Raw genomic sequence first — 26,100 nt, 5'->3', positions numbered from 1 at the left:
CTTCAATAGTTCAGAGCAACTTCAAATAGAAGGGTCGATATCTATCATGAGGTCGGTGGCAATTAAATGATAATATTCTATATCTATTCGATTATTTTATTTTCAGAATTCGTTATAAGTAAATAGTTCCTATGAATGATACCAAATATACTTCCGATTATCATATTAGAACGTTTGAGAAAATATTTTTATGCAAAAAAGAAACGCATGTATAATGTTAAAGAAAGGTCATTACGTCATACATACAAAATAATTATTTTCTGTATGACAAAATGTGACAGCTGTAGTTTCTATAATCTCTAAAAAAGAAAATAAAAGTACCATATTTATATTATACACCATATTCCTGAATGGTAATCATATTTAAAAAGCTGTGAATGAATGAGGGGGAAAAAAGATGAACGAAGAATGAATGAAGGCAGAACAACAATCGTCTGTAACCATGGCAACATGAATTTGTTTAAGATGTATTAATTCAAAGAGGCGTGTTGGAAATTTCCATTTTTGCTGACTTTAATCTTTTTTTTATATAATCAAACCTCTAGATTATTTAAAGTAAGGTTTGTACTAATTGCCATGTTTTGAGTACAAATCAAATCGAAAGTTTTCTCCACATCATAATAATATTTGCATTTCTTAATAATGTTTTAGGTCTCGTTTGTCTTTTGTACTTTGTATACATAGTTACTTATGTGGATTGTATAAAACAAGAAAATGAGATTGATATTCGAGTGAGCTACTGAAAGTGCAGTAAATATGGTTGTTTTCTTAGCTATACTTAGATTCTTGTTTTAAGTTGTGGCTACGAGTGACAACGAGCATTAAAGATGTTACTTTGCTTTGACTAGGTCATTCATCATTACTTTTACTCTTTAAGGTACTTATAATTATTTAAATTTTTGTAGTTTTATTAATTATATGATTCAAATGGACAAAATCATATCGAATAATAATTAGTCCTCGTCATCATATCTTGTCGTGTTGACAAGCATGGGGTCAGACTTTTTTATTGAATTTACTTCAATTTCAGCTTAATTTTAATGTATAAGAATACTGAATGATATTCTAGGTCATAAAAGGATTTGATTTTATGTTTGTATGTATAAATATTAAATGTTATTTTAACGTGTCGTAAATATTTCACAATTATATGTAGACGAATGATTCAGTATTTAGCACTAAAATGAGTTAAGTAATCTTAGGTATAATGTCGAAAATATATATATGTTTCCGCCGTACCGACCACCTTGTAATCATAGTTGATCTGCTTGATATATATATATATGCATCAGTTTCTTTCCTTTCCAAAACAAAATGTTGCCCTTAGCATTAGGGCAAATATAGTAGGCAAGTTTACATATTTATTACTAATTATATAAAAAATAGGTTTAGGTTTTATCAGGACCGGAAGTTCCACTAATTGCGAGTACCTGCTATACGCGTTTTGTATGTATTTAAATACACACTAAACTAAATAAGCTGAGCTGTCGCGTTTTATTTTTAGTATCAGACTGCTTTTGATAAATTTTATATGTAGTCATAACCGTTTTGTAAGATTATAGTGAGAATATATATATATACATTTTATTTGTTTTGTATCTTATTGTTCTTACTTAATTATGACAAAATAAAACAGGATGAATAAAACATTAACTATTAGCATATTATAAACAAGTTTAACTACATTTATGATACTTTAGTAGTCTTATAGTCAGAGTATCTTTTATCATACATATTTTTTACCATTCAAATAGTATGTAATTTAAACAAGAACAGGTTTTATTTACATAATTTGGGCTCACCATGGGTGGTTGGTGTAAAATAGAGAGCAAACAAGTCGTCGACGGAGGCGGTGGTGGAGGTGGCCGTCGCCGTCACTGGGGATGTGTGCGCAGGCAGTTGAGCATAGGGCTGCGGCTGCGCAAGAGGTGGCTGTGGACCGCCATAGTGCAACCCGCTCGGGCCTGCCTCGACAAGTAGTTGCATATGTGAGATGTCCACGAACTCGTCGCCGTCGCCGCGACCGCCTAGCTCCTCGTCCTCCGGCCGACGCATCGCGAACACCGAGAGCATCGCACGAGCGCATCCCCGCACCGCGCACTCCACACCACCATAAGCGGCACAGCCGCACACGCACACACTTCGGCACAGGCACGCTTACACAGTACACACGAACACAGCGATTTGGGCTTCGATGGACTACGGTGCAAAAGCGCGGTAAAACTAACTTATTTACTTAATGTCCTAAAGAAATTGACGTGATCACAGATCATTGCGTATAGGAATCTATGAATAAGCAGTACGGTAATCACACTGAATGGTCACGAGCGTCTACAGATAAATGAACACAAATTTTGCACGCGTTGAGTGTCGTCGCGCCGAGAGCGCCACATCCTCGACTGAGGCGAGCACGAGTCGGCGAGGGCGTGCAGCACGCCGCCCCCGTGCGATGAGGCGCGGTGCCGCGGTCGTGGACCGCCGCGCGCCCTATCAATGGACGCTAGCCACCCGGTCGAGGTCGGCATTCATTCACGACAGCCGCGTTAATGGCGTTCTAGCCGGGTGCCCTCACAAAGCTGACGTCGCCCACGTGCGCGAGAAAATGGCGCGGCGTCGCGACGGCGAAGGGAGGCGCGCGAAAACTACCGGGCGCACAAGTGTAGTGATGGCGAAGATCATGCGGTGCACGCGCGAATACGCGTGGGCACGGAGGCTCGCCGCGTGCTCGCGCGTCACCGTGATTCCGTTCCTGCCTACCACCACTTTCTCCGCGCTGAATCATGCTCCGCTTTCGTACGCTACGCGGCATGCTCGCTCGCTCCCGGAGACCGTTTTGGTTATGCTACAATTAGCTGCGTGCCACGCGCTCCCGTGACGTCGACGGCCCGGATGAGATAGTTGGGCAGTTACGTACATTGGATAAATCGACATAGCGTTCAACTAAAAATATGTTTTTGTCATACCTTCGATATCGCTGCGTTTATGACACTGTGTTTCGTAAGAGTTGACTTCTTCAATACCTTCGTTATAATGTCCTAATTTATGTAATATTGCTGTGTTTAGCAAAATATTTTAAATTAATTGTGCGTTTTACATTAAATAGATTAAATAATTATCAGATAATGATATACTTATCCCCATACATTACATAATATAAATATTCACCAAAATGTTATTTTGGTGAATATTTATATTAAACATTAATAAAATAAATGAATGAAACAGTTAACCTAATAATTTCATTACAGTAGTTAGTGAATAGAATTTCCTAATCCTAAGGCACCGTATTAGACAGAAGGCAAAGGATGAGTGACCTTCAGAAAGGTACTGAACTATTTAGGCGTTGCTATGGCAACCAACTGTTGATCCACGAGAGACGTAAATGTCAAAGATCACAACGTGGGCGCCTCGATGCTTCTTAGCGATTCACTGCGTTGGCTCGAAACAAACCTTTCGCGTAAGTTTATTATAATTTGTTTATTGAGTATACTGATTTTATTAAAAAAGAACGTTTTTTTTAAATAATGCAATAATAAAATATTCAGGCTTCAAGGATCAAAAATCTTAAGATGCGTATTCAGATTATAGATATATATATAATAAGCTTCATTTTTAGTCCTAGTACATTTCTAGTCCATTCTTAGTCATGTGCTTAATTTATATTTATAATAATAATAATGTCTTCCATATTATAAAATACCCAAGTACACTTCCAACTTCCAGACTCCGGGCTGCTACTGAGAATTTTCAACAGAAAAACCCAATAACTTTTAATAGGCCCGACCAGGGATTTGAACCCAGGACCTCGGGTTCTGCGATCTAATATCTTGTCACTAGACCAACGAGGCAGTCAATGTAAATGTTATATTTATATAAATAATATTAATAATTAATTAATTAATTAGTGATAGGGCTTTGTGAAAGGCCTTTTGGGTAGATACCACCCACTCATCACATATTCTACCGCCAAACAGCAATACTTAGTATTTTTGTGTTCTGGTTAGAAGACTGAGTGAGACAGTGAAAGCAGAAGGGACCTAACATTTTATTTCCCAAATTTGGTGGTGCATTGGTGATGTAACGAGTGGTTATATTTATTTATATTTCTTACGATGTCAATGTTACAGGTATTGTTGACCACTTACCATCAGATGGCCCAATTGCCGCCTATATTATATAAATATACATATATATATATATTCTCTTCATTTAACAACGAAACCTTTGCAAAGGATGTCACGGGCAACAGCTAATATTAGACATATTGTGTACATTTATGTTTATATAGGCATGTTTGACACGAAACTTCTATTTAATATAACAATGCGAATTATCGAACCGATGGTATATTTGCTTGTCATTTGTATTTAATTAGAGCGTTCCTATTTCAACGTCCTGTGTAACAAATCCACTCGAGCTACAGGTAATGAACATGCATACGTAAATTGACACTTACACAATATAAGCATGGATGTCAGTCGCATCACGATCGGGGGCGTGGTGACGCACTCGTCCCCACACTCTCGTCCGCATTCTGTCACCGACAGTGACGTCCGTTGTCATAACTTCCTATTTAGATAATAAGGGCTGATAAGTAAATATCGGAATCCAATTAAATCCGCCAAAAATACATAATAACTTATCGATATTTTTAGTTGGCACATATGTCAACGTCATACGGATGAATAATACAATATAAACTTCTCCTGAGACACGTGACCGAATCGGTTTCGATGACGTTTAATTAATAGGAAGATTAGATGATTGGGAAATATGTATTCATATACTTATGCAGAGTACTATGTTATTTTATTTGAGTATTATGTTATTTTATTACTTGACTCGAATTTGCACGGTAGTAATGTCTTATTCTGTACTTATTATCAAAAACATACATAATAATAGCACTTTACGTTATATTAATTAATACTAACATCGTCTATTTTCTGCTTGTGGTGGTTACCCACGGTGCGTAATTTTGCGAATTATTTACGCAGGGCTGATGACCACAGTCAGCCACGTACCACAATGAGACTCTTCAAACGGCGCTTGTCAGTCAATCTCGAGATTCGAAGCTATTTTGACATTCCAAAATTCAAAGTGAAAGAGAACGCTACTGTTCTCACAGCGCACCTTTTAAGATACCGAATCGCGGTGGATCCGGCACATCGTTACAGATTTGTCTGCCAGTCCGTACGTAATATCACGCACCGTAGGAAGCCTTTAGATGTTATGTCCCTTGTGTCTGTAATTACACTGGCTCTTTTAATCTTTAACTGAAGTATATAGCAATACAGAATTGATGTTTGGGGGTAGAGTAATTGATCAGTAGATGGTACTTTAATGCCTTCGCAAGTCTCTTGCTGGGTAAATGAAATAGCAACACTCCAAATACTTTCCCCAACCTGGAAAACAGATCTTTGTCCAGCTTTATACAGTAACAGCCTGTTAATGTCCCACTGCTGGGCTAAGGCCTCCTCTCCCTTTTTGAGGAGAAGGTTTAGAGCTTATTCCACCACGCTGCTCCAATGCGGTTGGTAGAATACACATGTGCCATAATTTCAATGAAATTAGACACATGCAGGTTTCCTCACGATGTTTTCTTTCACCGTCAAGCACGAGATGAATTATAATCATAAATTAAGCAGATGAAAATTCAGTGGTGCTTGCCCAGGCTTGAACCCACGATCATCGGTTAAGATTCACACGTTCTAACCACTATGCAATTTCTTGCCCAGCTTACCTTCTGAAAAATATAATTAAAAAAAATGAATAAATTAACTCTTACTATATAAAATAAAATTGTAATTTTAATAAGATTATTTTTTAGACCGATGGCGATGTAGAAAAATGATTTCAACAGATCCGCGACTTAGGACGTTGCGGGGGCGAATAGGAAGATTGACTTATAAGGCTGCGCCGCGAGGCTACGTCACCGTCCGATTAACTACCAAACGTTGTTGTTTAGCTTTCGGGCAAAAAACATTCGCTCTCGACATCTACTTTTATAGACATATTGAAACTTGGACTGCCACTACCAAATTCGGTTTGGAAAATCGATTTTAAGTCGCCGAATTAGTCATAATTAAACTTGTCTTGAATACATTACGACTAATTCTGCCTAAGTTAATAGATAATACATATTACAAAATACGAATCAAATAAAAAAATATTTTTTACATCTATAATCAGCAGAATAATTAACCAAAATAACACAATACTTTTTAAAACAATATCATTGTTAATATAGCGTAATCCAGTATTACAGGCACAAGCATTATCTTAGATCCCCTAGTTAGTGGTGCAAGCGATGGAATAAAAACAAGAATGGTGGGTAATATTTTTTTACAGTCCCCGTGGGACTCATGCCTCATAGTCCTCATATGCCTTATACAAATTAATAAACATACTTAAATATAAACTTAAAACGTCATAAAGTATCAACACATATTTACACACATATATTCTAAACACTACCTCACCTTTATAAATTTTAGCTATACATCATGAACTAGGAAGAAATGTGCAATCAGAGACATGCTACGGTACAGATAATGGGGTCATTTAATTTGTGCACGCAGATAATTAACAACAAGCGCTTACGATTACTCTCCACAATACAAGTGAAGCTGACTATCAGTTATTTTGACGGTGAACACGTGCAGTGTAAATTTTCTCCTGTTAATATTCGCAGCCATCATAGCTATGAATAAGTTATTACAAATGAAATAATACAGAAATTGTTCGCGTTGTAATGTTTTGTGATGGTTGTATACTTTGATGATGGTAAAGTAAATGGCATGGCAAAAGTATTTTATCTTGTTGTTAAAAAAAAAGGTTTTATTTTGTTTTTATAAATATTGATACTTTTTTAAAGATATAATATATATAATATATATATAGTTATCTGTAAAACATCGTGAGAAAACCTTCATGTGTCTAATTTCACTGAAATTCTGCCACATGTGTATTCCACCAACCCGTATAACCTGTGCAGCGTGATGGAATAAGCTTAAACCTTCTCAAAAAAAAGGAGAGGAGGCCTTAACCTGGTAGTGGGATCTTAACAGGCTGTTACCTTCTAAAAGTATAGGTATTGTAAATATTTCAATTACATTATTTTTCGTATATTGTCCTTATAAAATTTTCTTGGAGGTGATCAAAAATTTGATTTCTAACTTAGTTTAAAACAACTAGCAAACAAGATTTTGAAGATATATTTTTAAATAAATTGTCGGTACGGACGAGCCATTCATTAGACCAAGAAGTTCCTGCATGAAATAAATGAAAGGTTGTATCGTTTAAACACTTTGAATAGTAAAATTTTCGATTACAATCACTGTTTCGCTGGACAAATCTGTTTTATAGACACAGAGATAGGCGGCGTTCGGTTAGAATAAAACAATAATAGAACAATCTGCATTCACTGCCGTTTGTAGAAGCAATTTGGTGTCATGCAAGGCAACAGGAAATGTTGTTGCAATTGCTTGCAAGGCTGGGGTTCGATTCTCGGCTGAGATAAATTGCTCGCCTGTCGATGGATCGCGTTCCGTATTAGAGCATACGTATTGAATACAAATGGCAATACACGTGCGGCACTCTTCTAGACTAGACTGCGTGCTCACACCAAACTATGAGTACACAACTATATACACCGTCCGCCATGTTCATTTTTTGTTTATACTAAGTAAGTATGTATATAAAACTCAATAATAATCTCGAAAATATTTTATTATTAATAAATATAATCGTAGCTCGTTTGTGATAGTTTGATTTTACAGCTTACAAAAAACTCAATATAGCATTGAAAAATTATGCTTTCGTATCATAAAATAATTTTAAATTAGCCTGACAGTATAAACTGTAAGCCTTGGTTAAATTGATATTTGATGTAAAGTTAAGAATTTAAATTGTTTATTTTTTAATTCTTTCACTCGACACAATAGCTTCGAATATTCGACAACTGGAAATTCTACTAGATTGGAGACCTGGCATTGAAAATTTTTTTATAGAAAATTCGATATCATTTATTGGTTCAATCCGGGAGCTACTAATTTGCCGTACAAACCACTTTTGCAGTTAATTAAATATTGAATGAAAACTAGAGTAATTTCATTTCGAAGTACAATTATAAATGAATAAATATATATTGTCATTACAAAGAACACAAGAGATAGTTATTTTTGTTTCATTCAAGATTAAATTCTAAGAAATTTAATTTAAATGCAACTGCTTATTAATAAAGTTTCATTCAGAGCGCATGTATAAATTTACATAAGGAAGACATAACAATAAAGTTCGTTACCTCTCAAATAAAGACGATTGTCTTGGCTGCTACATCAGCTATATAGTTTAAAGATTACATTTGTATTTTCAAATTAATTAAATCAGTAATTTTATTTTTTAATTTTAACCAATTAGGAGTTGAGCGTGGGTACCAACGTTATGGCTATTTGTAGAATAAGTTTTTACTTAAATAAATAAAACGTAAATACTCATCTATAATTAGAATATTTATTTCTATCCTAAAACAAAATAGCTTAGTGATACAATTGATTACATGATTGTTTATCTTTCGTATACATTGGGATGATAGCAAGACATCTATCGATAAAATAACAAAGAAAAAATAAAAACAGTTTAGTAGTTAATCTAATGGAATATTCAATGGAATATTCAATTCAACAAGCAATCGTACAGAGCTAGAATAGAACTAAGTATTTAATAAAAATGAATATTTCTAAAAAAACTTATAATAATGTCTTAATCTAGTACAAAATGTTTTTCAAATATGACGTTTCAAGAAAGATGAACGTAAAAGTTATAATATCAATAACTATAAACTCCTATAAAAATAATCTTGGTGTAATAAATAAAAAAGTAAAACATTGGGATGGTCGCTACTGCGCGGCTCGAGTCAGATATGACGCTGATTTATAGCTTCAAATTGTGTATTTTTCATCGTCAATGATCTCTCGCCGTTTTGGCGTCGATAAGTGCCATTTAACACTTGATATAGTGTCGGTAATTTGTGTTTGGAATCCGATTTTCTTTTTTCAATTAGCATTAAATTGGAATCGTGATGTAAGAACGGTAATTGCTTAAGGATCGCTTTATTTAAAATATTTCAATGGAATCATGTTATCACTGTTATTTATTGTTATAAAAATAAGTTAAAAGAGAAATTTTATTACACACGTCACGTTAGGTTTTATATAAGTTTTAAAAATGAAAATTTTATAGTGTACATGTAAAGTAAGGTCCCGATTTAAAATTATATTATAAGATCAGAAATATATTGTGAATTGCTGTTTTCCAATGAGAAATATCGTTGGTGTTCTAAAGTGCGAAGGTCAAGCCTAGGAGGTGCTATGGGTAGAGTGCGTAAATAGCTTAGTGTGCCCCGGGCCGTATTATAATTGTGGTGAAGTACTAACTCTCACAACAACTTTACAATACATGCAAATTCGAGAATCTCACTGTAGTAGGCGTGTGAAAATTATCGCTCATCGGTGAAAGCTTCGAATGATTGTTGTACTATTCATTTCCTCTAAAACGATAATTTTCACATAAGAACGAGGTTAAATCGATTATTAGTTAGGCCATATAGCTAAGTTGGTATATAGTAAATGTCGTACTTTACTCGTTGGTAGCGGCTTGTGCAAGCCGGTATGGGAATGTAGCAGCTTCTTATCACTTATTCTACTGCTTTGTGGCACTGCTAAGGAGTTAGTTTTACTTAAACTTGTATAAGGGTACAAGCATCAAAATAGCGTATCCTCATCAGTTGGTTTGCAACATTTCACGTGTGAAATACGAAGTGATTTCTTATAGAATAGCAGTGCTGTTTTGAAAATTAAGAACCATTTAGAAAACAGAATTCACTTTGCCATCTCAATATATTTATAGCGTTATTTAAACGGGATCCAATTTATCGTCAAATAGATTTAATAACCGTATAATAGTTTATAACGCCATTGAACAAATTTATAATACTGTTTTAAATTATCATTAATACCTCATGATAAAAATTTAATAATTAATATAATTACTCGATAACTAATATTAGAAATCGATATGAAAACTAATGAAAGGTCAAACTAGGCGTTTAATATGATTATTAGAATGTATATTAGTACTAACACCTACTGCGAAGCGACACATTAGAAAACAACTTACGCGGTATCATTTACATTTAAGTAACCTGAGCAATATAAACATGCTGAGTCCCCGATGGAACGATCTACTGCAGCTTAATATTGCCGCAGTGTGTGTGCACATAGATGAACACGCTTAAATACATATTAAGTTTCAATATAATCGAATAGTAACCCATGGTGCTATGAATATTAAATACAGTATTTTACATGTTTCTTACAATTTAAATGTAAAGTAAATTAACGACCGTTAATGTCCCACTGCTGGGCGAAAGCCTCTAATCCATTCAGAGATAATTTTTGGAGCTTATAATGGGTTCTTTATTTTTAAAAAAGCGGTGTTATTCTGTACTCACTTTGTATCTCACTAGTGAAATGTTAAAATTAGACTTACGATGAAAGGTTTTTTCGATGCTTGTAAATGCTGTCCTTTAAGTGTTAAATCAAATTAAAACATTCTTAATTCAATTAGGCTCACAATAAACTTTTGTACCACGTTACAGTATAGGATTAAATGTAGAGCTACCACCGGTTCGTTGTGTAGGTTTTATCGAGAAAAACCGACAAGTAACGCAGTAGTTACTCTTTTAATTACAGAGTCAATCATATACTATTTATATATAGCCTTCCTGGAAATCAACAAAAAACTGCATCATTTTTATTATTTATGTTATCTTTGTTGAGTATGAGTATGATTTTTTTGGCAAGAGATAATATAATTATTGTGATAAATAATAGTTATTATAGTCAATTTCTTATACTTTTGATTTTTTTTTATACAGAATATATTTTTAATAAGAAATCAATATAAAATTGTTCATAGCTACGAGTGACGTAAGTGTGATTCGACGCGTCCTTTTATATTTGTTTTTGATAGAACAGTAAATTATTTTGATAATACAAGTACGTACATTATAGTTATAGCTTATACTTGCGATTTCACACTCATTTCTTATCAATTTGGTATAAAAATTAACATATATAAACATTTAAATAACTATTTACTTATTTTTTCAACTTCTTTATTTTATTTACCAGATTTTTTTTTTCTATTTGTTTGTGATGTTAGGTTTATATATTATATGTCGACAAGTCATTAATTAATTCCTAAAGAAAATCCTTTACTATAAAAATGTCGGCTCATAGTGAAAACAAATAAGTTCTCGACAAATTATTATAAATTGAAGAATTTGTATGAATATTTAATAATATACTTTTATTTTCACCTTTCCGTAAAAACACAGGAGTGTTTATTTCGTCATTATCATTTGGAAGATTTTCAATTGTGCCATTACTTCTTTACGTAAACAAAATTTACGATAATTTTTACGTTATAAATATGTTGTTTTGAAAATATTCATTTCCTTGCAATGTGTTTGTATACATTATATTGTATACTTTTTTGTCAATATATTCCATAAGTTATCAGTTGTTTACTTAAATCAGAAGGGCTAAGAATTCGATTCGCGTGTTTCAAAATGTTATAACAATAAATACAAATCCGTGTTATGTGTCCGAATTCAAATAACAAAACAGTAGATACACTGTTTTACTCCGTACGTTGCTAGCCTAGCTTAGACTTTGAATTACGAATTTTTCATATCGAGGTTTAAATTCCCGTTAAAAAAATTATTGAGGTTTTTTACTAAGAAATTTTTAGTAGCAGACCGGAGTTGGAAAGTGGGCAGTGTAGACATTCTCGTGATGTATTCGGAAAGCGCATAAAGCAGTCGATTTCGCGCCTGAATTATTTCGGTAGATTTCGAAAATGAGTAAATAAAGGGATCACATGTGTTTGCACATACACTTGAGCACTATCTTCTGTTGCCTAGTTTTCGCTGAGAGTGGTGGCCGCGGCCGGAAACGGTAAGAAGGACATCTTCACTATCGCAATCGTGCCTTATAGCATAAAAATTAGAATATACTTTATTCAAGTTTATTCTTAACCTTAGCTACCATGGATTCGAAGCGTATATTTTACCACGACGAACCGGCAAGAAACTGAGAGTTACTCTCTTCCACCAATTAAATGACACAGGTATATTAAATAGATACAATTCATTATGAAAATCAAGAATTTTGTCATTTATCTTCCTCTTATAATCTTATTTTTCTTAAGGAATATTCTCTATTTATTAATTGCATGCGGACATTATATGTAACGTTTTAAATGAAATACTTCTGCCATTTTTTTGTTATATCTAAAGCGATAGTACCTGCGATCAAATTGGTATTTTGAGTTGAGATCATTATTAGTTTAATCGAAAAATAAACCAAATATGAAATAAGATATGTATGTATATCTGTTATATCAATATTTTTCATATCAATTATTATTTGCTTTATAGCTTTAAAATGACGCAAGTGACTTCGCATAATTCGCTTACGTCAAAGATCGAGAAGTGCCTTAGCTGATGAGCTTTTTATTATCTTAGTATCTGTGTCGATCTTTGACGCCTGTACGCCTAGATGATACATATGTTGGGATAATACATATATTGAGACTTAGTTAACATTAACTGTGACAATGAACGAAATAACAAAGTGCGAGGACAAGGCGCGATGACACTCGTTCTTTATAGCCAACGATGCTGTCCGCGCAGCTTGACTTTGTTTTTACGACACCATAACCTTCACTATTTATGGAGTGTATTTAGCATAGGTCCGCAACACAATTCCTTCCGAGGGGCGCGATACTTGTAAACGCAAGACGGTGCGCGCGCGCTCGTGATCATTGTGTTCTGCGCGCGCGCCGCGTGGGACGCACCTACTGGTTATCGAACACAGTATCAATAAATTGCACTTGCGTCCGTCGTGTTGTGCAAATAAAAGAACCAGAGTACTACGTGTTATCGACGAAAGGTCTAAATAAATTCGAATATGTACTTATTTGTTGCTCACTTTCGTAGATATCATCATCGACCCTGAATCAAGCACAGAAAATAAAGTTTACTTTGATATATTTCAAATTGCGTTGCGATCGCGAGACGAAGGTTCGTTTGTTTTAAAATAATAACCGCACGAGACGATCGTTTGGCGAGGATCCTTTAAAATTCTCGTCTCAATGTTTGCATGTTGCGATACTTTTATTTTTGTCGAGTAACAATCGAGTATCGAGGCCTAACGAGCAATTACGATTTGTCTGTACGTACGGTCGTATGCTATGCAGACCGGGTATCAATTAAATGATCCTGTGAATCGAAACCTTGGCTGTGTTATGACTTATGAATATTCACATGCATCGAACGCTAGACACGCCCTCTCGCGGATCTGCTGAAGATAAAAGATGTCCAGGTGGCGGATTGAACAGCGCCCATTAGAAGCCATTATATGCCAATAAATAATGTGAGAGACGCTCAGACTATCGGTCCTTAGACCAAGACTGTATCGTAATTCAACTTAATGTAATAGTTCTCTATAATAGTACAGCCCTTATACATTGTAAATTCTTCGAAGTAGTTAGTTCATAATAACAAGAAAATATTTACATGTTATGTACATGTATAGCGAATCAAATACAGTTTGCTCAAGTATTATTCCAATAAATTTAAATATGCAGCTATATTCTTAACTTTAATGTTTTATTCAAACAAATTTACTCTTTCAGGTTATGAATATATCTGTAATATAAAAACTATATAAAAATATTGTCAATAAAAATGTTAAAACGATAATGTAATAAAATTTGATATTTTCACATTGGCAACCCCATTAGAGTGTAACTAAACACCGCCTTAGCAATGAAAATTGTTATTTAACGTCAAAGCGACGACAAGTCATTTCATTGTATGAGGATCGCATTTATAACATGAATATCATGTTATTATGTTTCGTAAAGACAAAGTTTCACGGACGAGAGTAGTCGGTTTTCATTAAAAGGACTATAGCTTTGGCACGGTTTATAAATCGCCCGAAGCTGAACTCATTGAATAAAAGGGAATAGCTGTTCACGAACACATAAATAATTTTTACTACTTTCTATTTTTATAACATATCATTTTAAAATCTCCATATGTTTTAATTGAGGTTTCGAAATCAAAATTTCGAATTGCTCGACGGCTCATCATTAGTTGTAATTATTAAAAAAGATAAAAAAAAACCGAAGACTTTCGCTCAGGTTTTTCTAAGCTGAGGAATTAATTTTTTTTATGAAAATTGAAATTTAAAATTCGAAGCGTAGTCTAAGTTTAGAATGCTATAACAAGCATAGAAAAAACTGAATATTGTCTGGCAAAAATGGAGTACTACCACGCTGCTTAGCGTTTGAGCCTTACATTATATTATAATAACAAACCATGAACAATATTGTTATTAAAATATTTAATTAGCATTGTTTATACCATTTATAAAGTGCCCATTCATAAAATATGAGCTATGATTGTTAATATTTTAAATATGTGTTCTTATCTCTGCTGCATAATCTGCTTTAACATGAGGTGCAATTGTAATTAAAATACGTCTTAATACGTCCTTTTCTAGTAAATAATACAACGTTGATTGGTACAAATACTAAACGATAGTTATCATAAACTGGGCATAAAATACGTAGCTAGTACGAATTATAATAAGGTAAAATACTTTATGACAAACGCGAATTTCACGAAAAAAGGTTACGATGTTTTCAAAGAATTATTTTATCTATGTGTAACTTTGTTATATATGTAACCATTCAACAAATAAGTAAATAAAACCGAATTTTGAAGTTTGAAAATGTTTAAATTGATAAATGGCTTTTAACTGAAACTGTTGATTTAAATTCGGCTAATTTTGGGTGTATGGTTTTTATATACTTTGTTCTTGCTTGGACTTCAAATCTTGCCTCATACCAAATTTTATCAAAATCGGTTCGGTGGTTAAGCCGTGAAAGCGAACTGACGGACATATGAGTTACTTTCTCATTTATAATAAATACATTATAGTTATAGTATAAAAGAAAAATACTTTTTCACTTCGTTATCTACTAGGTAAAAAGAAAAAAAAATGTGTTAAACACTTTATTTATTGTAATTCATAATCTTACATCCAGTATGTACGGATGAACTGAGAATTTTTGACAGAAAATCTCAATAATATATTATTGGCCCTGGGATTTGAACCCACGATCTCCGGGTGTGCAGCCTTACATGTAGCCACTAGACTAACAACGCTATCCTATGAAGATAACGACAACATTTTCTCAATGAGTGGGTGAACGAATTCGTCTGATCCTGCGTCAATCACATTTTTTAAAGATAAATAATAATTGCTCCGAGCTTGTACCCACGTTTCCTTCGCAAGACATATTATTACAGATGTCCCACATTAATACCGCCCATTAAATTTGCTCTTTTGGCCTTTTGTAAGGATTCTCGATGGCTTTTGAACTTTTCACGTTATGGAAAATTTCAGAAAATTATGACTTATTATATGTTTTGCCTGGCATTGGCAATGAATCAGATCATTGTCAAAGATTCTAATTATATTCATTATTTAAATAATGAAACCATATTTATGTAAAAAAATGTTACATAAAAATGTAATGGGTTTTTTTAGGTGGAGAAATGATGATAATAATTAGAAGTTGTGTTTGCTTTTGTTTTTTAGAATAATTTTTAAACTGATATTTGTGTTGGGTATATTAAACTCCTATTTGCGTTTACTTTGGAGCTTTGCCAGAATCATGAAGTGTTTGAATATATTTAGTTACGAATAATCTCGAAATTTGAATTTCTATGATATTTTAACCTGACCTTTGTAAATGTAAAATAAACCACAAAACTATAAAATATATTTTTTTCTAAAAATGACAATTAATTATTTTAAACAAATAATACTTTAAAATTGTATTTTTTAATTGATGGTTAGATTGCTGAATAGTTAGTGCTGAACATTATAATGGTGACGATATATCTTTAATTAATATAATGACATTAATGTGTATCGTGTGTCTATTAAGCAAAAAGTTAATAAAAACTTAACAACGGATGATACGATTAATATAAATGTTGTAATCGTTTGACTTGTGATCGAGTGCAATGACAGAGCCTGTCGTCCGCTCCCAATTAAACGCAGTAACACATGAAACCAGTTCCGGCGACGACGCTCGCGCGGCCGTCGGTGATGTACGCAGATGCGGTCGCGCGCCCGAGTGCCTCCACTAATCGCACGCATTCATTTGAATCTATTTAGGTAAACGGGCGCGACGCCGTGCTCGCCACAGGAATGCGACGCTTGCGTAGCGGTAATTACGCATAGCGCGGTCGATAAGCCACTCTCATCTATACAACAACAAGTTGTATTTTCGGTGCGTTTTACAGATATGATAGACAATGATCTAAGATTACACCCTGACTAATACATAAACCGCATCGAAGCTAGTGCGGTGCGTATAAATTATGGAGTGCACTCGGAGATATTGTGTTTCACGTCCGGCGGTTTAGACATGGGCCGAGGATATCTGCGTGAAAAGGGCGAAATATTGCAGAAATTTCAAACTCGACAGGACAGCATTCGATTCGTCGTGGTGTAGGATTTCATTGCGCTATATCGCGTCCACTTCGCGGCCGATACAACGCTCATGAGCCTTTACAGCCATGCTTTACTAGGCGCGACGTTTATTGATAGCAATTTATTAAAGTAATACGAATATAAAACAGCTCAAAGTTTTATATACGTTTGATATTTCATTAAATTCCCTTAAAGAATTTTATATATAGTTCTGTAATCATCTATTGCAGAAATAGTATCAATTGAAAACTTATAAGACGTACAACAAATGGCTAATTAAATATATTTTGGTATATATATTTTTTAAATTATTCTAAATATTTCATTATTTGAATTGAGATCGCTGTGGGAGTTTCGTCAAAATAAATCAAAATCAAGGACACTTTCTGCTTGTTTTTTAATAGTTGTAAATAAAATCGATCGGTATCTATTAAACAAATTAAAGTTTAAATTCAGACAGATAATTCTTTTATTTCATGGAAACAGTAAGAAAATAACTGTAGTCTATTCGATGTCAATGTTAATAGTAAATGTACGCTTTATTTGATTTAACCAGCTTTATATAAACGCATTTGCAGCGTCGTCAATATCGGCGGCTTGCGGGGATCGTTGGGAGATGCTATCCGGTGTATTGTTAATCCGGTAATTTGAATTTATTGCACCGTGAATAAATGGTGCGCTGGTTATCAGGAAACATATCGACACCGCACCCGTGTACTTAGTTCGCGCATACCTACTTCAGATCATCCTGTCACGTTGCCTCTTCGACATGCCAATGCACGCGACTAAAGGATTACCCATACAGCACACCATTAAATCAAATAGCAGTAAAGGTCAATATTAGAATAAAACTATATGCCTACACTCTGATATAATATATATTCGCTTAAAAAAGTAAAATTCGTAAAACAATGCCTACTCGTTACATCGAATACTCCAATTACAAGGATGAATAGTAAGGCTGGGAAGTAGCTAATCTCGCGTATTCCTTGTTGGAGATGTGATTGTTTCTCCTTAACAGGCGAGCCGCTCTAATCGGAACATCCTCGGAGCCGGCCGTGTCCGTGCACTGGCGTTAATTAGACTCCTATTGCATTCTACTGTATAAAAGACATGAACAACTCGCGAGGTCAGATCGTTCCTGGACAAAACACAGGAAGAGTTCTATTATCTGGTAACATTACAAACTAAAACCTTCCCAGGGACGCAGCAACGGTACTATGTTTTAGCGGCCCGCGACCTGCCCGCTGTGGTGTGGACCGGCAATCAGGAATCATTATTTACGGACAGCTATTATCACCTCATGGCTTTTCTGGTTTATTATCGGCATTGCTCGTTATGTTGTCCTGAGACGGATAAATTATGCTATTAAGTTAGCAGATTGACAAAGTTATTTATGACAATAAGTGGGACCGAGTTGAGTGGCGAACCTGACTGTATGAAATGTTTAGTTTCTATTTAATTTTATAATATAAAAATAAAAGAATATAAATGTCAGTAATCACACTATATATAATTAAGCACTTACAATGTTTTTTATTAAATTTATTCATAAATTTACCTTGAAATCTTAAGCGTCAGATTAGTTCTATCACTCGATAGGTTTTGTATTCTGAATAGTAATTGTCACAACTAGTATTTCGAAAGTCATATTTTAAGCAAATATTTATTATTGTTATAGATAAAAAAGTTTGCTATGGTAAGAACACTGAAACAAAAAGATGGATAGACGTTGGGAGGGTTCATATGTGTAAATAATAGGCAGAGTAAGTAAAAAATAAAGCCCTGATCGTGAATCAAATATGCTTCATATATTTTCATATTCAATTCATCGAATTATGAAATACAATAGGTCTATTTAAATATTAAAAGATTAAAGAAATGTTTTTATTATTTTAATATGGCTCTACTTCCCTTTATTTCTCGATCGTCCAATTTCCTATTCAATAATGATTAGGCGAAGCCCCGATGTGTAGTGCTAACTATACAATTATATAACATTCACAGTTCTTAGCGTGAATGTGCTAATGGAAATAAAGCTGCTATGCTTCGAGTATAAACTTTATTTTTTTATATTTTATCCATTTTATGATTTCCCGTTGATAAATTCAAAGACAGACATACGGATAAAGCGACAACATTCAAAATAATAAGTTTTTGCTAACTGCATATGTGTAATAATATAATAAATTATTTGATCTATAAATAAAAATTAAATTAACAACACAAAAGCAACCCTGAAAATACAAAAAGCTCTCGAGGAAAAGGCTTGGAACTTATTCCACCACGCTGCTCCAATGCGGGTTGATACGTACAAATACAAGATTCCTCACGATGTTTTCTTATGAACATGAGCACGTGATGAATTATAAACACAGATAAAGTACATGAAGCGGTGTAGGGGTCCGGGTTTGAAAACGCAAACAGTTCGATGAAGATTCACGTGTTTTAAGCACTGGACCGTCTCAGCTCTCTTATCTACAGACATGACCTTATTATAGAGTTATTACGTATATAAAATGTAGACAAGATCAGTATAATATCTTCCGAATATGTGTCGCACTTTTTATGTAAGAAGCTTTAGATGTCTGACGTCGCGTCGCTGAGTCGATGTCGACCTTTTGTTAGCAGACGCCATTTGCAATAAACTTTCATATTTTGATATATTTATTAATCAGTTAAACAACAAGGTTAGAGTGTTTTGTATTTCTTTTATATAAGCTGCCTATACATTTTGCGTGGAAATTGGAAATGGAGATAAAAATATGGATATTTTACTTATTTGCACCAACTAGACTTTGTGAAAATGTTTAACAATATTAAGGATGCATCTTGTTCAATATTTTCACGAACTGTATGCATAAAGAAAAACATCTCTTATTATTTGATCTTTATTTCATTATCATCATCATCATATTTTTTTTTGTTGTAAAAATAGATAGATAGGTGTATGATTAATAATGATAATGAGATCCTGGGACATTATTCACACACGGCCATCTGATCCCAAATTAAGCAGAGCTTGTGCTATGGAAACCAGACAATTGATATACTACATATACTACTTTTCTTTTGTAAATACATACTTATATAGATAATCACACCCAGACTCAGGACAAACGGACATGTTCTTGCAAACAAAGGTCCTGGGTGGGAATCGAACACACAACCTTCGGCGTGAAAGGCAAGTATCTACCAATCACCAGAACCGGCTCTTCAATTTAACTGCTATAGGATATTCAATTTGCACTTTCCTAAAACTTCACTCACTCACTTTAAAAACTAAAATAAATATAAAATATTTAAAATAATTAAAAAAAAACATTCAAATATTTATTTGTCCTTTAATTTGTTCCTAAACTCAAATACTATGCTATCTATGGTTTTTAGAAAAATGTCTGTTTGAGTGAATGTTTGTTCATTGTCAATTTCTGTCTCAAATATCTCGAAATCAAATGATGATATCGAAGTGAGACTAGTTTAATTTGACGTTATGTGACTAGAACCTGATTAAGATTGAAGAAAAAGTAATAATAATAGATGTATGATTGATGTATATCAAAAATCGGGATGATATTAAGAAGAGAACACAGAGCATTGTTGTGTAAAAGAAAATTTTTCAAGGGAAAAGAAGAACAATTTATGTGATTTAAAAAAACTTTATATTAATACCATTTAATAACAAATAATAAGAACAATATGTAAGCACAGAAAAGACTTCTGTTTTACATATAAACAAATTATCGTATTTCAGGTTAAGTATTATTCGTTACTTCTTAGTAGGAAGTTTGTAGTGCGGAGGTCCCTAATAGAATTTCTTATTACATAAAATCATGTTTTAAGAAATTAGACATTATTTTCTGCTTTAGGAATAAAACATTGGGTGCTCACGTTTTGTTACATTATTGAATTATTTAATAATTGAATAGTTATAAATTTTGTTGACATAATTGTGCATTATCGTTTCCACATCGTATACTTAGGGAACGTGAACTACTGAATCGAAATTAATGCGATTTTCGCACGACCGTAAGTTGCGGTAAATAATGTAAAAGTAATGCATATTTACGATTAACTTGAGGAGTATTGGTAGATAAATAAATATAAAGAAATGTTTTCGATGTATTTGGATTCTTATTATAAAACATTTTTTTATCTGTACAAATAATCGACGGTGTCATCATACCGTTTCTTTTTTAAAAGGCTCGACAAAATGTTGACACCAGCCGCCGCACGCGCACATTTCTATCAGATAAATACATGTAAATAATTATTAAATATTATCGAATGTCAGATATGGTCGTTTAGGTGGCCGTTTCGTTATCTGTGTTATTTGTTGTTAACAGTTCCGCGGGGCGCTAGACGTGTTATCGAGTTGAGTTATGGCAACAAGAAGCGCTGGTATCCAGGGTTGCCTTAGTTTTTCAAAAAAAGAAAAAAAAAATTCAAACTGAGGTACTTGTATTAACATAAATTCATATATAAATCAATGGATTGCGTATCTTATACTTAAAAATGGATTTTCGTATGTATCGCTGACAGTTTATACAGTTTTTTTAATTTTAGGTTAATATTAAAGGAAATCACTTGACAGCCCTGCAGAGACCTCGTGTCTGGTTTCAGCGCTGTCACTAGATAAAGCGTCTGCTGACTGCTCATCACGCTTATAATGTCCTTAGATACGATCTATAAAACCTTACGGATGCTACTCTCTTAATGAGATAGTTTTGAAAAACGTATTTTTATTTCAAATCGGTACATTTGATATTCTTATATCTTTTTTTTTAAGAAATTCTGTGTTATTTAAAAATGTTACTGAATCTTAAGGTTTGATCTAATTTCACTTCAGCGAAAGGTTTATATGGGTTTATGTTATCGCATTCATCTTACATAGATATTTTACTTCACTAATTTTAATAGATACGAAATCAACTTATGTTTTAAACAACATACAAATATTTAGTATTTACTGTAATTCCTTTGATATTCGACTTAATTAATGTTTATCTCTTTTATCGATTTTTTTTTGTAATATCTATGTTTAAATTGCCTTGAATTATACTAATTTTATATTTTAACTTAGAAATTATATTTTTCTCAACAACAATTGTGCATTGATGTGCAAGTTTTATAAGACAAATATAAAAAATATAAATTTTCATATTATCTATTGTATTATTTATTTAATGTGTCTTAAGACACATTAAAATAGACACATGAAGAAAACTATTTTTTCTCTTTTAAATCCATCAAATAATATGTATGTATACACGCAGATAGTGCAGTAGCAGTCCACCTTAATAACAAATATTTATATAATAACAATAACACATTAAAGATTTTGATGAGCTGAGATATTTGGAGTTATCTCACCGTCACGCCTGCACCCTGCTCTCTTTCGACGCATTTTAGCTGCCACAGCGCCGTTCTCTATTTTCCGCTCTGCTACTTCCTTCTGCTTAACCACGATCTCATAGAAAGTAAGCATCGCCTTCCATGAGATTTTGTTGCTGACTATGGACTTTACCACGACCAGTAATGTGAGGTCTAAACACACAGTTCCGACTAGCACCCGCTGCTCTCTCTCTCATACGGGGCACTCCTGCAAGGTGAGTGTCGCTGCGTCTTCGTTTGCACCGCATGCATGACACGTAGCGGACGACTCTCTTCCTACAATCTTTCCGAAGCATTTCTCAAAGCAACCATGACCTGAAAGTATATATTTACCCACCTATGCTTCAAGTCTTTATATAAGAAGGAACGTTTTCTAAATGAAGTTAAAGTCAGTAAATAACCCATTGCTAGGCTTGTCTCGTTGAAACATACTGACTTTTACTTACACGTGTTTGTAAAAAAAAAATTGTAACTGTCATTTTAATTTTGTAAATTAGTACTTAGATATTTACTTGGTGAATATTTTTCGATAATTTCAATTTGACCTAATTTTTGCGAATGAATTATATATAAAATGTCAATTGTCAATAAATTCGATTTAATTTGGGTTTGGTTGAATAATAATTAAGTTACTGACTTTAGCCGGTCGTTTGTTTATTACCCAGTTTAAAATATTACTTGAGCGCAATAAAATAAATCATTTTACATTCGAGATAAGCTTTTCTTCATTGTGCTGTTGAAATCGAAAACAGATTAGAGCTAGCGAAATGGCAAAGATATGGTTTACTTAATTAAATATGATACTACAGGTTTTGTTAAATTTACTGCGAAAATATTATATACTATTGATGTTTAATTTATATTTACATTAAGATAAATAGTTTAAATATATAATATAAATAACATTTTATTTTGACATCTGTATCTAGTAAATTTATAATTTCAGTCTTAAATCGACTGACTGAATTGAAAACCGACTAGGTATAGAGAATGTCGCCATGGCTTTCGCTGGTACTCTAGAGGCTACTAATGGAAGAAAGTAATAATTGATTATTAATTATTATTTGTTTCATTTATAAATCTGATCTTTTAGGCTGAATCCAAAACAGCTATATGCCTGAAAATCAAAATTTAGATAAAAGTGTAGTCATTTTTATCTTTGGAAAACGTTTATTTACCAGAATGATTATTGTTTTACAAATAAATCAAGAAAAATGGAACGTAGGCTTTTTAGTTGTACGACTCAAATCTCCAGTTTCTAAAACGTTGATCAGTCAGATTAACTAATTCGGCATCAATCCGAACTTATATTGGGCACCTATTGCGTCATCAATTGTGATCGACCAATGACCTTTCAGATGAAATCCAACTTAGTTAATTTGACTTTAATTAGTCCTTCAAAAACTGGAGGTGGCAGTAGTACCTTACAAATGCAAAGATTCTACGTTACGTCATGAACTGATATTATTTTAATTTTGTATAGTTCTACTTGTCTCGACTGCGCAAGGAAAAATTATGCATAATTAATTGTAAACCAATGAAACTTTTTTAAGTAAATGACGAATATATATATATATATATATATATATATATATATAATATTACAATAGATAAAATCAGATGTCATGCCTTTGCTCAAATATGTTGCTATAGCTCTGAAAGATTTTTTTTATGTATATATATATATATATATATATATATTATTAATATATATATATATATATATATATATATATATATATATTATTTTATTAATATAAATTTTATGTATATATAATATATATATATATTACAATAGATAAAATCAGATGTCTTGCCTTTGCTCAAATATGCTATAGCTCTGATAGATTTTTTTTATATATATATATATATATATAAAATAGGTAGGCGGACGACGAGCATATGGGCCACCATATGGTAAGTGGACCAACGTCCATGGACATTGGCATTGTAAGAAATGTTAACCATCACTTACATCGCCAATGCGCCACCAACATGTTAAGTCCCTTGTGTCTGTAATTACACTGGCTCACTGACCTTCAAACCGGAACACAACAATACCAAGTACTGCTGTTTTGTGGTAGACTATCTGATGAGAGGGTGGTACGTACCCAGACGAGCTTGCACAAAGCCGTACCACCAGTGAAGTGAATTTGAATTGCAAAGTATAAGCATAACTTTTTAACTTTTTAATGCCAATGTCTAAGAGCGTTTGGTGACCACTTACCATCAGGTGGCCCATATGCTCGTCCAACTTCCTATTCTATAAAAAAAAAATCTTCGTTCTGAAACTATAAGATGTCATAAAATGAAGGTTCTATATCTAGACTATACCGTAACTATACACCATACTGGTGGAAAAGTTGTGGCGTCAGTGTGGCGATTAGTATTGAACATTGTCTATTATAAATTACCAATAATCTATTATCTCAATTTATAGGTTTTTATATATGTACATTATTTTTTATTGACATTTGACGTTGGCAGACTTGCAAATGAGCCAACGGTTTGTAAGCGGTCCCCCCCGCTCATAGACAATGGCACTGTAAGAAATATTATCCCTTACCAATGCGCCTTGTGCTAGTAATTAGACTGACTCACACACCCTTTAAACCGATCTCCAAGTGTTGGGCAGTCGAATATGTGATGATTTGGTTGTAAGTATATACTTACAACCAAATATATATATATATATATATATAATATGAATGATGCTGTGTGTATTTATTTGTAGTGTGTTTGCATGAAGTCCTATATCTATAACTTGATCGGAAGATAAAGCAATAATGCTTTATCTTACGAGTAGGTACATCTTTGCAAGTGGTATTCACCTTAATAGGTAATGCATTTAGTTTTAAGTTGTATTAAAATTGTATACCTTTGTACGTGTTGATGTATTTACCACTGGTGAATCTTAAATAAATAAAATAAAAAAAAAAATATTGTGATAAGTAAATCTGTATTTTTGTATTTCTTTCATGTGTGTACAATAATAGAGTATCTATCTATCTATCCGTCGAATGATGTATTGTTTTTAGTATTCGTGTGAAGTCGGGGCGGTTTACTTGTCGCAGGCAGAAGTTAGACCACTGGATTTCGTTCCTATATGATTGTATACAATCATTTTATACGACCGGTTTAGCCTCCACGATAACGTGAATTATGATGCTTGATATAACGGTCCAAACACTGACATTGATATAAGCTGACGAATATTTTCAGACGTAAAGCTTTCACTGTTTGAGTTATGATCACAAACCTAATCTTATTCAAGAAGTAAGTATTGCATAGAATATAATAAATAATTCTAATTTGAATGTTGACGTGTCCGATATATTTTACTGCCTCGTTTATATAGTGGCTGGTCTTTACTCGGATCCCGGGTTTGGCTATTCGAAAACTTATACAAGTTATTGGGTATTTTTTTTGTCGAGAAATTAGAAATAAAAATGTTGTCGATGTTATACCTGATATCTCAGAGATAATGATGAGCCATAGGTTCTACGTCTGTTGTTTTTACAGTCGTGTCCTCTTATCAGACCGTAAGGGAAAGAATAGTACATCTGTGTTTGCGGCCATATTAAGGCTTTTGTATGCAACTTCTCACCTAGGTGACCGCACTTTAAAGCATGTTCTCAAAAAAGATATATATTTGCTTGGTCGTTTTTGTGAAGATAATCAATGGCATCAAGCCATAAAATGGCCAGAGAGAGTACTACCGTAATGTTCCCGTCGTCACCAACTAATTCTGTGTCGCACAGAAAAAACAATGCGGTTATCCTGAATAACTTTTCATTGATATATTGAGGATACTATGCTATTTACAATTGAAACATAGCATAATGTTGAACAAATATTCTATAAATCTGTATTGACTTTATACAAGTACAATAATGTACCTTAGATTTAAAATAATATATTTTTCATTATTTTCCTGTGAAATGGTTAAATAACAGTAGAAATCGTGGTAAGTAATCTGTTATTGTCGAAATTATAAAGTCTAAAATTATAATAGCGTTGTAAATAATAAATATATAATAAATATAGTGAGTAATAATAATAA

At 33.2% G+C, this 26,100-nt stretch overlaps 3 protein-coding genes across 3 annotated transcripts in view; 1 reads left to right on the top strand and 2 right to left on the bottom strand.

The window, feature by feature from the left end:
* Window positions 1-2,426, bottom strand: part of LOC126772212 (early growth response protein 3-like) — a 30,407-nt gene extending 27,981 nt beyond the window's left edge. Inside the window, exon 1 of the mRNA XM_050492477.1 lies at window positions 1,803-2,426. Coding sequence (XP_050348434.1) covers window positions 1,803-2,073 — 271 coding nt within the window. The 5' untranslated portion in view covers window positions 2,074-2,426. The remainder of the gene's footprint in view (window positions 1-1,802) is intronic.
* The window catches only part of LOC126772258 (uncharacterized), a 347,965-nt gene that overhangs the window by 57,718 nt on the left and 264,147 nt on the right, over window positions 1-26,100 (bottom strand). The gene's annotated exons all lie outside the window — the stretch shown is intronic.
* LOC126772183 (kelch-like protein 5) overlaps window positions 1-26,100 on the top strand; it is a 343,872-nt gene that overhangs the window by 99,366 nt on the left and 218,406 nt on the right. The window lies entirely within an intron of this gene.

Source organism: Nymphalis io, chromosome 12 (genome assembly GCF_905147045.1).
Source record: "Nymphalis io chromosome 12, ilAglIoxx1.1, whole genome shotgun sequence".
Classification (NCBI taxonomy): Eukaryota; Metazoa; Arthropoda; class Insecta; order Lepidoptera; family Nymphalidae; genus Nymphalis; species Nymphalis io.
The sequence above is the reverse complement of the archived record's forward strand: the minus strand, read 5'-3'. Positions and strand labels throughout refer to the sequence as shown.